Source organism: Anser cygnoides, chromosome 5 (assembly GCF_040182565.1).
Source record: "Anser cygnoides isolate HZ-2024a breed goose chromosome 5, Taihu_goose_T2T_genome, whole genome shotgun sequence".
In the NCBI taxonomy this organism is placed as follows: domain Eukaryota; kingdom Metazoa; phylum Chordata; class Aves; order Anseriformes; family Anatidae; genus Anser; species Anser cygnoides.
In genome coordinates, this window is record NC_089877.1 from 35,638,102 (window position 1) to 35,650,873 (window position 12,772).

The following is a 12,772-nucleotide window of genomic DNA, read 5'->3' on the forward strand; positions in this document are numbered from 1 at the left end:
ACAGCCACTGATTTTATTATCAACACTACACCACAGGATTGCTTTTCAGCCACACTAATGAATTAAGCCAAAATCTGGAGTAAAAATGCAACACCTTCCTTCTGAGAACTACAGCCCAGTCCTAAAAATCTGAGATTAATCTGATTCCCATTATGTCTGCTGAGACCAAGCAAGAAGATATGCTGGGGGCTTTTAAAAGGTGAAAATGTGAGCCAGCTGCTGGAGCACATCACATGCTCCAGTAACCTTTTTCCAGCTATTTCCCTTCCTTCTGGTTCCTCTGCACGCAAGTTATATCAACGTGCTCCATGAACAAACTGAACTCAATGGGACAAGACTAGCATGCACAGACAGATGGGCAAGTATTGTATGTCAACAGATAGGTGTAAGCCCAAAGGCATCTACACACAAGGAAAAAAACAGAAGCTTTAAAGATATCCTCTGATCTAGAGGCACCTTTGACTGGACATCATTAACTAACTCTTCACCTGTTGCTCCTTTTAGGCAGCACTTCCTTTTGACTCGGCTTGCAGTTTAAGTCCTTCTGTGAGGATCTAAGCAGATGCAGCGTAGCACAAGTGCTAGAGGGTATTAGTTTAGTTTTCTCACATGAAGTCTGATTCCTCGCTTGTGAGACCCTTCTCAGCCAGAAAGGAAAAATAGAACATGACCTGGTCTTTTTTTCTCCATCCTCTTAAGCAATTACTGTGACTAGGAATTGGAAGATTAAAGCTACTGTGTCATTTACTTTCTACTGACACTTGACAATGATGTATTGTGTCAGTGCAGTTCAGAACCATGCTGCACCTGAAGCACAAATATGCAGTGACTACTGTGCCACAAACTTTTCAAGGCTTAAAGAACAAAAATCTGGGATTCATACCCTGAACAATGAACCCAAAACTTAAACTGCTGCGGAGAAGTTGGCATTACAGAATCATTAGTGCTTTTAATCAATAAAAAGCTCAAGGGCAAAAAAAAAAAATGAGTAGATATCACTAGTCCTGCCATATCCTTAGAACCATCGTTCCTTTACAGGAACATCCCATAGTGAGAGGCTTTGACGCTCCTGTTAACATCCTTATACTCCCTCAAGGAAAGGGCCTAAGATTCAACGCTGGGCATTTGACTTACCTTCATCCAAACTGCCTTTCAGACAGCTCCCTTTCACAGATCTGTGCACACACTGGAAACAGACACAGTTCTGCTGGCAAGGAACACACAGGACAGCATTTGTGGAAAGGGATCAATCTTGCCAACAATTCCAAGGAAATAACATCACAAATTGCAATGTTAGTGATTTCTATCTAGGAAACAATGTAAAAGCCTGTGCCTTATCTCACCTGATGCAATTACAGTGGTTAGAGAAACACTTACCTACTTCAGTGACTTCCCCCAGTCCTACCAACAGAAGCAATAAAGGGAGAGACCAATATAATGCAACAGATAACAACATGGTCTGGCTTCTTAAATTTCAGGTTTAGCCAAGACTGGTGACTGCACCACTTCATGGCACTAAAAGTGTGTTCAAGTTGCAGATGACTGTTTCAGTACAACTGCGACCTAATGCAAGAACTCACAGCCCCAAATGACAATCCAGCTGTTACCTCTTGCAGCCAACCTACTTTCCCCAAAAAAAACTTTTAAAAATTCAGGGTACTAGGGATTAACTTACACATAGAAACCAGTCCATACAAGCCATTTTGATTACTAAAAGTACTTATAAAGTGCACTTAGCCACCGATTTCTTGGACAGTCTGCCGTGAAGAGTATAAACAAGCACAACTACGGGCTCATTGAAGGCAGACAACAGCATAATGTCCTCCTGAGGACTTCAATTCCCAGCTGGGGAAAGGACATAGAAGAGATTTGAGCTGAAAAGCTTAGGTCCAGAAGGGCTTTGCAAAACACTGTTCAAATTACAAAATCTTCCTAGCCATTAATTAGGCCAGCAGTTTGAAATCATTCTGTACTTTTCCAAGCCAAAATTTCCCCTTGCACACCTGGTACAGCAGTTGTGAAGTAACAGGATGCTCCACAGCCAGTTGTAACAGGTACAGGAATAAGTGTTTCACTTAAATCACAATTTGTCAGCAGAGAAGATACAGAAGCAGCCTGGAAACTCAAGCCTGCACTTTCATAGAGGAAAGAGAACAATTGCAGCCCTCTTAATTCCAGCTAACCAACTATTTTCAGCACCAGAAAGGGAGGCAAAAATCACCAATGGGTCTATTCCCTCTAAAAAGCAGATCTGAACACAACCCCACTGTCCTGCAGATCCTCTGCCACCAAAACCACAAACCAGGTGAAGAGCTTTAAGTTGTTACAGCTCCTGAATACCAGGCATCCCTCCACAGTTACACATGACAGGTTGGAAGAGGGCAATGCAGCCCATTTAATTCAATTCACTTCCTCTTCCATCTGCTCTAGGCAGCCATGCCCCATTAGTCTTCTGAGAGCAAGAGGAAAAATGCCAGAGTCTACGTACATCCACTGTACATCAGATGCACTGTTCAGAGCCACTACAGACTCGCCAGTTCTGAGCTGCACATCAGCACCAGAGAAATCCTTGTCTCTGTATAATTCCACCCAGCTGTATCTTTAAAGACAGTTTTAACAATTAAACACAAGCTCCCTTCCAGAGACGCTTCCCAACTGGTTCTGCATTTAGTACTAGAGCCAAGAAAGAGACTAAATTCAACTGGCACCTGCTTTGTTTCTGCTTTGCCCATTCCCCTCTTAGGGAGCTGCAGTAAGCCTTGGACTCTACCACCAGATGTAGATATGGAAGACAGCAAACAGCATCATCACCAGGAGCCAGAGCCACTGCATGCATGCTGCAGCCCTATGAGCGGGTATCAGTATGTCACAGACCAAACTGCCAAGGGAACAAAGTCACTCACTGCTACAGAATGAACACGCATGGGGCTAAACCCAACCAACCATCTGGACACAGCCACAAAACAGAGTCCTGCCACTACAGTGGATAAATAGGAAGAGCTTACAAGCAGCTCTGGAGGTTGCAGTGTGGAAGGGCAGCCACCTGATACAGCAGCAGCTTGGGACTTTTCAGCTCCTGCACCACTTCTTGCTTACTTCTACTTGCCCCGCAGAAAGGTGGCAATGATCACACATGCACTTTTGTTTAAAATGACTTAAGCATGATCTTTTTCCTTCTTACCAGCTAGTCTCCTTTTTTAGCAGAGTAACAGCATACAGGCTTGCCTGCATGCTGTCCAAAAAGCTGTATAAAGGTGGAAAAATCACACCAAAGCCACTGAAGCAGGTCTAGCACCACCACAGGTCCACAGCATACTGATTTAGCAGCAATTTGCACCCTCAGCTCAAATAAAACAAGAGTGACGTATATTTTACAGTACCTATGTGATTTGTACAACTGAAATACAACACATCAGAGCACAGTTTTCATCCTCAGCAGAGGCAATCTGAGCTCCAAGGATCATTTCACAGGGACACTGAATAGCTTGGCAGTCTAACAGTTAACTCATTCAACCAAAACCATCAATCTGAAGAGCAGCTGCTCGGCATGACACAGGTCTGGCAGCTTCCTAGCTGAGAGCCCACATCCTACAGCCATTAAACATCACTCTTTGGCACCCATCATCAATGAGCAGAGCCAGGCAGATCACCCTTGAAGGCTACACAGCAGGCAAACATCATGTTCTGAGTAAAGCCTGCTCAGCGCATGCCAGGCTAGCACAGACCTACCTCCTGTTGGCCCTGGGGTGCCAGCAAGGTGCCATGCCCAGCCTGCAAGCCCAGTCAGCCCACTCAGGGCACCGGACACCTCGCACCAGCGCCCACCTGCTCCCATTGGGAAAGCTCAGACCTTCTCTCATCACCAACGCTGCGACTGGCGGGAGCTGGGCACACGCAGAGGTTTCTCCTAAGGAGACCAGCGACAAATAAAAGCAACAACACGGTATGTCAGAGCTGCCCGTCGCAGCGGGCAAGTCGTTTTTGCTACCCAGAGTCCTTCCACTCATCCCCATCCTCCCCCCCCAGCCCATCGCCAAAGAGAACATGCTGTGTTACAGAGACTTTCATATTGGGAAAATATTTTAATATAGTAAACAAGTCAATTTACCTCTTCACATCTTTTTAAATAAGTTTATGCTCATTGGCTAAACAAAACTTGGTACTTAAACAACGGGTTACAGCCTCTAAAACCATTTTGTTCCCGGCTGGTCCTGCCAACAGCGACAGACTTCGGGCACCACCGGCATCCTCTCACGGTAACAGCCGGGCGCCAGCAGCGCGCGAGTCCAACGCGGGTTCGGAGGGAGAAGCTAGCCCAGAACGAAGCCACGAACCCCCCTTCCCCCCCCCATCTTCGGAGGACGAATTTCGGGGAGGGGGGAGAGAAGGATGTCCCGCAGCCACCGTCCTCCAGCGGTCAGCCTCCAGCGCCCCCACCCCGGGCAGCCTCGGCGGGGGCTCCTCAGGGGGGGGCGCCGCCTCCGTGCGACCCCGGCGGCAACGCGGGGTCCTTGGCAGGGCCGGCAGGAGGCGACGTGGGGGCGGCAGAAGCAGCAGCAGCAGCAGCATCGGTCGGGGGTGGCGGTGGCTCCTCCAGGCCTCCCCCCGCCTGGGCGAGGCCGCCCCGCGCCGCTGCCTCCTGCGTGGCCGCGAGAGGCCGCGGGGCGGCGGAGCCGGGGCCGGAGCTGGGCGGCGGGGAAGCGTGGGGCTGCGAGGAGGAGTTGGCGGCGGGGCCGGCGCCGCCGCGCACCGGCTGCCAGATGAGGCTGTAATAGACGGCGAGGACGATGGCGGCCAGCGAGACGGACAGCACGTAGGCCAGCACGGTGGCCAGGCGCACCCACTTCTTGTTGGTTTTGGCCGCCATGCGCGCCTTCTTGTCCCCGGTGTAGGTGGCGGGCTTGCCCCGCTCCGCCCCGGCCTCCTTCTCCTTCATGGGGGCCCGGCCCTTGGCCCGCTGCTCCACCGACCCCTCCGTGGTGGGGGCTCTAAGCCGCCGGCCGCCGCCGCCGCCTCCTCTTCTTCTTCCTCCCCTCAGGACATGGCGCTGCCGCCGCCCCGTGCCCGCGCTGCTCGGCCGGCTCCAGCAGCCGCCGCGGGGCGGCCCTAAAAGCGGCGGCACCGCCCGCAGGAAGGGGAGGAGGGAGCGGGGGTTTGGGGGGGCTGAGCTTAAAGGGCTGATGGCCACCTCCTCCGTGCCTGCTGACCCCCCCCCCCCCTCAGGGGGGCTTTGGTGCTGGGGGAGCGTGGGGGTGTTTGGGGGAAACAGCGCTATGGGGTGGCTGTTGGGGTGGGTGCTGCCCCCCCCAGGCAATGCTGTGATGCTGTTAATTGTAGAGCCATTAAAGCTGGAAAAGCCCTCCAAGATCATCTGGTCCAACCACACCCCTACCACCACTTTCCCCACTAACCCATGTCCCTAAGCACCAGGTCCAACCTTTCCTTAAACACCCCCAGGGGCAGTGACTCCACCACCTCTGCAGGCAACCCGTCCCAATGCCTGACTGCTCTTTCTGAGAAGAAATGTCTCTTAATTTAACCTGAACCTCCCCTGGCTCAACTTGAGGCGGTTCCCTTGAGTCCTATTACTAGATATCTGTGAGAAGAGGCTGACCCCCAGCTCCCCACACCTTCCAATAAGGTCTCCCCTGAGCCTCTTCTTCTCCAGACTAAACGCCCCCAGTTCCCTCAGCCGCTCCTCACAGGACTTGTGCTCCTTCACCAGCCTCACAGCCCTTCTCTGGGTACGCTCCAGGGCCTCGATGTCCTTCTTGTGCTGAGGGGCCCAAAACTGAACACAGCACTCAAGGTGCGGCCTCGCCAGAGCAGAGTACAGGGGGACGATCACCTCCCTGCTCCTGCTGGCTGTGCTGTTCCTGAGACAAGTCAGCAGTTTTTGGAGAGGCTGTTTTAGTGCCATTCTGGTTGGGCTGACACCAAACTTGCTGAAATAATCCAAAGTGGAGTTACAGCTGGTGAGATTTGGGTTGACCTTGCTCTCTGCGTGTTATTTCCCCACAAAAACATTTTATCAGCTTATTCTGAAGGCAGCTGAAATGCTGTTCCAGGGTATGGATTAGCTTTTTTTTTTCTTTTTTTTTTCTTCTTCTTCTTCTTTTTCCCTTTACGGTGCAAGATGTTTACTTCTCGAAGGGTTACATTGTGCTTTTTATAATCATTGTCTTTTCTTCCCTCCCATCAATCTTGGGGTAGCCAGGTGTGATGCACCTGAAATCCTTTTGTCTACAAGGAGTTGCAGTTGTAAAAGAGGCCTATGGCAGCTGAAGAGAAGACCATCACCCAGAAAGACCTCAGAGGAAGGGAATGAGTGAGTTTTGAGTTTACTATAGCATTCTGCTTTTCCCTTTAATAACAAGATAAAAGCTGGAGGGCTGTGAGAGAAGGGGAAAACCTCCAGCTTTTTGTAGGAAAGAAGCAAGGAACTTGCAGCTCTGAGGAAGACTATTGGGGATAAGGATTAAGATGGAGTAATTTCAAAGCAATTAGAGTTCTTGCCAAATGTGGATTGCATTAACTAAAAGCTCTATTGCATGCATGCGTAAGGGTGGCATTGTAGTGACAATCTGTACCTGCTGACTCCCAGCGCTTTCCTCATTAACCTGGTTATGGTTTCTCGTAACCATAAGGTGGGCATGGCAGTGTCCAGCAGCAAGGGGAGCCTTCTGAAAGGGGCTATGAAACACCTCGGTAAGGGACACTGGATGGCTCTGGCTGATCGTTCTTAGAAGGGTGAAGGAATCTGGGGCTCTAAACAGTCCATCAAGGTGTGCTGATTTTGGTAACAGTGCAGCCGCCTGGCTGCAGTATACGTTTTTATCTCCTTGAGCTGATCTGCTTTTGGGGGGGGGAGAGCTGCTATGCAGTCATAGGATGTTCTGTATACGCACCCTGCTCCTGTGTGGAGGGAAGGGCTAAAGGGCGTGATGCTGCTAGCTGCTTTTGGAGACCCTGATAGTTTTTTGCATGCTGCTTGTCTAGTCGATGTTGTTATCTTGCATTTTAAATCTGTCCTTGAAGATCTTATATCATTCCTTATTATTTAACTTTAAACCTGTTGTAATGTCTAGAAGTTGGCAGACAAAATTCAGAGTTGGTGTTGCTAGTTATTCAAATGTATAGTATGTTGACTTTGTTTGTTTGTTTTTTTTGTTTTTTTTTTTTAGAAAAAAAAGATGTTTAAACGAGTCAGCAGGTTGATACAAGAAACAAAGGGACTGAATGTAACAACGAGCTGGTAGGGGCCAATGTACTAATGAGTGGTTACAGCTGCATGCTTTAGTCTTCTATCCCCACAGTCAGATTCCCCTCTCCTGGGAAGGAAACAAATTTTTAATCTGTGCAAATATTTGTGGCTTTTTCACTGGTGGTTTTTTTTTTTCCTCCTCTGCTCATTGAAAGTCAGTTTTTAAATCTAATAGTTAATAGTGCTCCTCTTCCATCAATGGAGATCTTGGCAGACTAGATTTGCTAAGGATGTGCTGTGGAGTTGTAGAAGCAGTCCCAGCAAAGGTGCTGTGTAGTGTGATTGGGATCCAACTACACCATGTACCTCTTGAATGTAGATTCTAGGAGCAACTGAAGCTGCTTCAGCTAGAAGCTGGGGCAATAGACAGCTCAGCATGTTATTCTTTCCTGCCTTCTCACCTCTTTTGCTCCTCTTCCTTCACTCTTCAGGACTATGGATATGCAGTTTTAAAACTGAACTGTGTTGCTCTTGAGATCGTGCCTTGAACCTGGTGTCTTCATCTCCCCGCTGCATTTATTCGTTGCTTATTTAGGGCATGATGTGCCTTTGGGTTTCAGTGAAGACTTAGCCTTCATAATTTCACCACAGTATCAAAGAAAATCAGTGTTCTTAAGGCACTCTCCTCTCTGCCAAGCCCTCTGCTGCCTCTGCTCTGAATAAGACAAGAGGTGTGTTGGTAAAGTACTAATTCTTGTTGGCTTTTGCTGTAATCAGGGGGCGAGCCTTTCTTTTTGCTGTGAAGAAATGGGTGTGAGTTTCTCTCCAGGTCCTTTTGTTCAAGTACAGGCAGCTGCCAGAAGGCATGTGCCTTCTGTTCCTAAACTTAGCTCCTTGCTAACAACTGCTTTAAAGGCAAATGAGAGCCAGGAAGCCAGGGCTGCAATAAAGATATATTCTTTGTCCTCTGGGTTTCAGCAAAAATGCCAAACTGTGCATCAAACAGCCTCCTGTGGTGCAGAAATAGAGCTCTGGGGGTAGAGCACAGAGAGGTCTTGTGAAGTCAATGAATGCATCAGACTAGATGAAACTTGCAAATTAGTCCTCTCTGAGATTTTGCCTTGAAAACACAAGAGGGATCACTTGCCTGAGGGGAATGAAGGGCGTGTGGTGCACCCTGTGACTGGACCTGCCAGCAGAGGAGAGCTGTGTAGCCCTTCGACATCCAGCCTTTGTCCCAAGCCGGTTCAGATGCTGTACCCTTCAGGGTCTGATTGTGTAAAAGCTCCTCTAATTTTTTACTTTGCATGTCTGAGGGTCCTCTGGGAGACTCATCTTCTTATGAGTCTGCTACTCACTGCCCTATGCCTGTGTTTAGTTGAAAATCCCAGTGTCAAAATCTATTATTGAAGATTAGGTGCTCCACCCCCCCAACTGAACAGCAGTGCTTGAGTTCTGCAGCTGCCTGTTGCAGTGGGATGAGTGTTTGCTCTACAAGGGCCCCGGAAGGATGTAGCTAAATAAACTTGTATTATTGATTTTCAATGCTCAAAGTCAGCGGATAGCATCTAGTGCTTCAGGACAGAGAAGACTTAATTATGGGAAGATCATTGGCTTAAGAAATTACCTCTGTACAGACCTTGTTTCTGAGAGCAGTGGAGCACTGGAGTGGATTGCCTGGGAGGTTGTTGAGCCTCCGCTGTTAATGGAGGCCTCCTGAAGCTCTCTGAGTTAATGTCTGTCAGTGCTGATAAGTCACAGCTGATCCTGCCTTGGGACAAGGGATGGGCTGCAGGGCTTCCTACGGTCCCATTGTTCCTGTGCTTTTGGTTTAATGAAGAAGCTCTTCTGCCTTCCCTTCCCGTGCTCAGTCCTTGGGAGGCAGTTGGATGTGACACCCTACAAACGATCAGCTTGCTCTGGGAGGTGTGCGTCTTGGTCACTGCACTTATGCTAGCTTGCGTAACTCAAAAAAATAATAATTCAGTACCATGACACTGTCCAATCCCTCTTCTGAACTCTAGCCCTGGTTTTTGTTCTTGGTGCCTGCCCCTAGCAGCGTGACTTCTGCAGGTAGATTACAGACCTTTTATTGGTTGTAAGGACGTAGTGTTGTTATACAGTGTTCTTGGTCACATTTGTGAGTTGAGAAGGGGAGAGACAGATGAAGCCTGCGACTGTTTAAAGGACAGAATAGATATGTTTAAATCCACCTCTTTCTTGGCTGAAGTTCTTGAGCAAATACTTTGCTAGGCTTGAGCCTTCTGTCATGCTGAACGTCTCTGCCCTTGTTAGGGGGCAGTCTTTCGGACTCAGCTGTCCACTCTTCTAAAGGAAGTAAGCCTGATTTTACACTGTTGTTCCCATCTCGTTTGAAGCCTGCAGGAAATCTGATTCTGTTCCTCTCTGGCATTTTTCCTACCACACTTCAAAATCTTCTGTCTTATGTAGGAAGGTGCTACTTCTCTCTCTTGTTAATCCAGTAACAGACTGGGGGGAGGCTGGGGATGTTCTTTTAATTCCTTCACCTTCTGATTTAGCTGTAGTAAGTTTGCACAACCCACTGTCTTGCACTGACTTGGAAAGCAATCTGCAGAGGTTATGAGATGGGTGGGAAAGATTGTAAAAGTGATGCTGGATTTGAGATATAACAGTGAGATCTGGTTTTGCTCAGGGTAGGGGCCCTGGGCAAAAAGCTCCTGGTAGCTCAGGGCAGTGGTGCACCAACAGTTCAACCTCATGTCATCAATCTGGTGAGCTGTCTTATTCTGTCATCTATGTACCATAAAGACGATGTCCTGCTTGTAGGAGAGCTTTGAACAGTGAACATGCTGTGGGAAAACACTCTAGATTTATGGGAAAAGGTATGTCTGAAAAAGATTCATTGTTTTGTTTTTAATGCTTAGAAACTCCTGTGAGTAGATGATGGTTCAGGCTCTGGTGTGGGGAGAGCTGCTTGGCTAGCTTTATAACAGGTGCTCAAAAAACTGCAGAAGCTCTGCTTTTGTTTAATTTACTGTCAAGTGGATACAGAACTCAGAGAGCTTTCTGACGGCATGGGAGTTCTCCAAGATAACATGAATTCTCTTTGGCTTGTTGTTTTCACGACACATTTCTGAAACTGAAAAAAAGGCTGACAAGGGTGGCTTGACAGTGCCCTGGGCATTCACCAGAATAAGAAACTCCACCATTTGCTTGAATGTTAAGCTCTAGTCCCAGGGGTTCCCAGCACTCTGAGCTGTAGGTTTCACAAATGGAGTTGTGGAGGGAAAAGTTGCGCTCATTTCACCAAGTATGGGGGCACTAAGAGAGGGATTTTTTTTTCTTTTCTTTTCTTGTTCTTTTTTTTTTTTTTTAAATAAAATCTCTTTGGGTGTGAACTTGTGCTGTCTGTATAGGTTGTGACTATAAACACAATCTCTGCAGGAATCTAGAGTCACAAATCAGTGCTGCTTATTGCCAGGAGGAAATGTGTATGTGTGCATACACCCACACAGACTTAGCATCCGAATGCAGTTCTTTGGGCTGCATTTCGAAAATAATCACCATTTTTCAAGCAGTAGGAAAGTGATTAAGGGCCATGTAACCTGACTGTGGATCTTTTCCTCTGATTTTCATGGTTTGTCCAAAGAAGCTGAACTTATCCACCTTTGTGTGGAGAATAAGTATGTATGTTTTTTCTCCCTGATACACACAGACATACAAATATGTTTATATTATTTGCACACGTGTATGTGTGGCAGACCCCTGGCAGAGCTTCTCTGAAAATGCAGCCTATAATATTTCGGAGTTGCACTGACTTTTGATTGCCCCTACAAGCACTGGAACAGGATTTTCTAGGAAATCCATATCTGTAATCTCATGTTGCGGACATGAATCTAAAATGATGCTGGCTTAGCATGGGTTACAGCTGCTTCAATCCAGTATAGATGTTCTCCCAGAATAGAGAAGGGTGCTTTTTCACTAGTTCGTTGGTGCTTGATTGCTCCAGGGCTATGTCTGGCCCTCTTTAGGGCCAGCACTTAATGCAGCCAAGCTCTTGGTTAGACCAAACAGCTTGTGCATTCTTCACAGTCAATTCGGCTTAGCTTAAGTTCGGGTCCTTGCCGAGTTACACCAAGGCAATGTGAAGTTTTAACTGTTTTAAAGATCCACATAAATGCTTTCATATATGGGGTTAGCATGGATTTTCACCCTACTTAAAATAATGTAGCTCTGAATGTGATAAAACTACTGTGAAATCAGGGAGCATTTGCTTGTGGAAACGTTCAGAAGCAGCCGTTAGCTTTTTGACTTCCTTTGTTTCTGTGTGCTGGGCTCCAGCAGCTGAATAAGGAAAATGTGCTGGACTTCTATTGATAACCCTGTGCAAGGGAGAAGACTACACTGAGTGAATTAAAATAGCAGCTTTTTCTGGAGCTGCACTCTTTTTCATTACATCTTACTGATTTCACGCTTGTATCATCCTGGTTCAGGCTGTGACTGGAAATGGAGCTGTAAAGTCTTAGGAGAGTGACTGTTCTGATGCTTCCAGGGGCAGGAAGCACAAAAATCAGCATCAGAAGTCTCTGTCCTGCTGTGTTGTACACCTGTGAAAAAGGGGAAGACTTGTTGGTAATGAGCCTAAGCTGGGTTTTGTATTACTGCTGTTTTTTTCAGATAAACCTTGTGTTACAAACCACTGGCTATTCTGCTCAGGAAAATATTTATTCCAGATCCAATAGTTTGACAGTATCCACTCATCTGGATGTGTACGCTGCCAACAGAGGTGTCCAAGTCATTTTGGTTATGGTACAGTGTTATTACACGATTTCCTACAGACCACTATGCATCATTATCAGCTGGAAAATACTACAGAGGTCATGTAATCCTGGGGACCAACTGTGGCTCATTTACCCAGATCTTAAAGACCACAAATTGTGGACTGCAGGATGAAATCAACCCTGACATCTAACCCAGTGGTGTACGTGCTGAGTACTAACAGGTGGCCTGGGTCAGAGCTGATGTTAAAAGTTTCCTAGAGAGCTCTCTTCCAAGAGTCTGTAGTCATTTTGTATTTGCATGTTGCTTGTTCTCTGTCAGATAAATGTGATGAAATAACAAAAAAAAAAGTTATAATTTTTTTTAACCTCTAGAGAGAAAGGAGGTAATTTAAAATGTAGTGCTGATTGCACTTGTCAGGACTAGAAAAGCTGTGTAAAAAGCACAAATAAGCAAATAAGCAAGGTAAGAAGGGCCTTTCCTGGTAAGGCAGGGAGATGAGTCCCTCAGAGGAGCAATGGAAGGATATGATGGCCATGCCATGTGTGTATTCATGTGCTCATCAGTCAGTGGCATGGGCCTCATCAATAATCCACTTGTGCGTACAGCAGGGTTGTGGCCAGCAATGATGCGTCAGTAGAGCAAACCTCTCCTTAAAAGCAAACAAAAGCAGGCTTCATCTCTTCAGTACCTGCTGTAAAACCCTCATCCCCTCCACAGATGATTATCAAAGACCAATGCATGAGTGGGTTCTTGCCCCTTTAGCTTCAGACAGCTTTATTTCTCAAAAGGCCGTGGTGCCTTTTG

General features: G+C 47.1%; 2 protein-coding genes across 4 annotated transcripts in view; one reads left to right on the forward strand and one right to left on the reverse strand.

Annotated features, from left to right (window-relative positions):
- Positions 1 to 4,062: 4,062 nt before the first annotated feature.
- INAFM2 (InaF motif containing 2) lies at positions 4,063 to 5,134 on the reverse strand. The gene has a single exon (XM_048065108.2). The coding sequence runs from the start codon at positions 4,934 to 4,936 to the stop codon at positions 4,463 to 4,465; it is 474 nt and encodes a 157-aa protein (XP_047921065.1). The 5' UTR covers positions 4,937 to 5,134; the 3' UTR covers positions 4,063 to 4,462.
- Positions 5,135 to 6,183: 1,049 nt separating this feature from the next.
- Positions 6,184 to 12,772, forward strand: part of PLCB2 (phospholipase C beta 2) — a 62,964-nt gene continuing 56,375 nt past the window's right edge. Inside the window, exon 1 of one of the 3 annotated variants that reach the window (XM_048064930.2) lies at positions 6,184 to 6,328. The gene's annotated coding sequence lies outside the window, so the exon portion shown is untranslated. The remainder of the gene's footprint in view (positions 6,329 to 12,772) is intronic. The other 2 variants (XM_048064929.2, XM_048064928.2) reach the window with 2 other exon arrangements.

Coding starts and splice junctions, on each gene's coding strand:
- INAFM2 (XM_048065108.2), bottom strand. CDS start 4,936: ATGAAGGAGAAGGAGGCCGGGGCGGAGCGGGGCAAGCCCGCCACCTAC.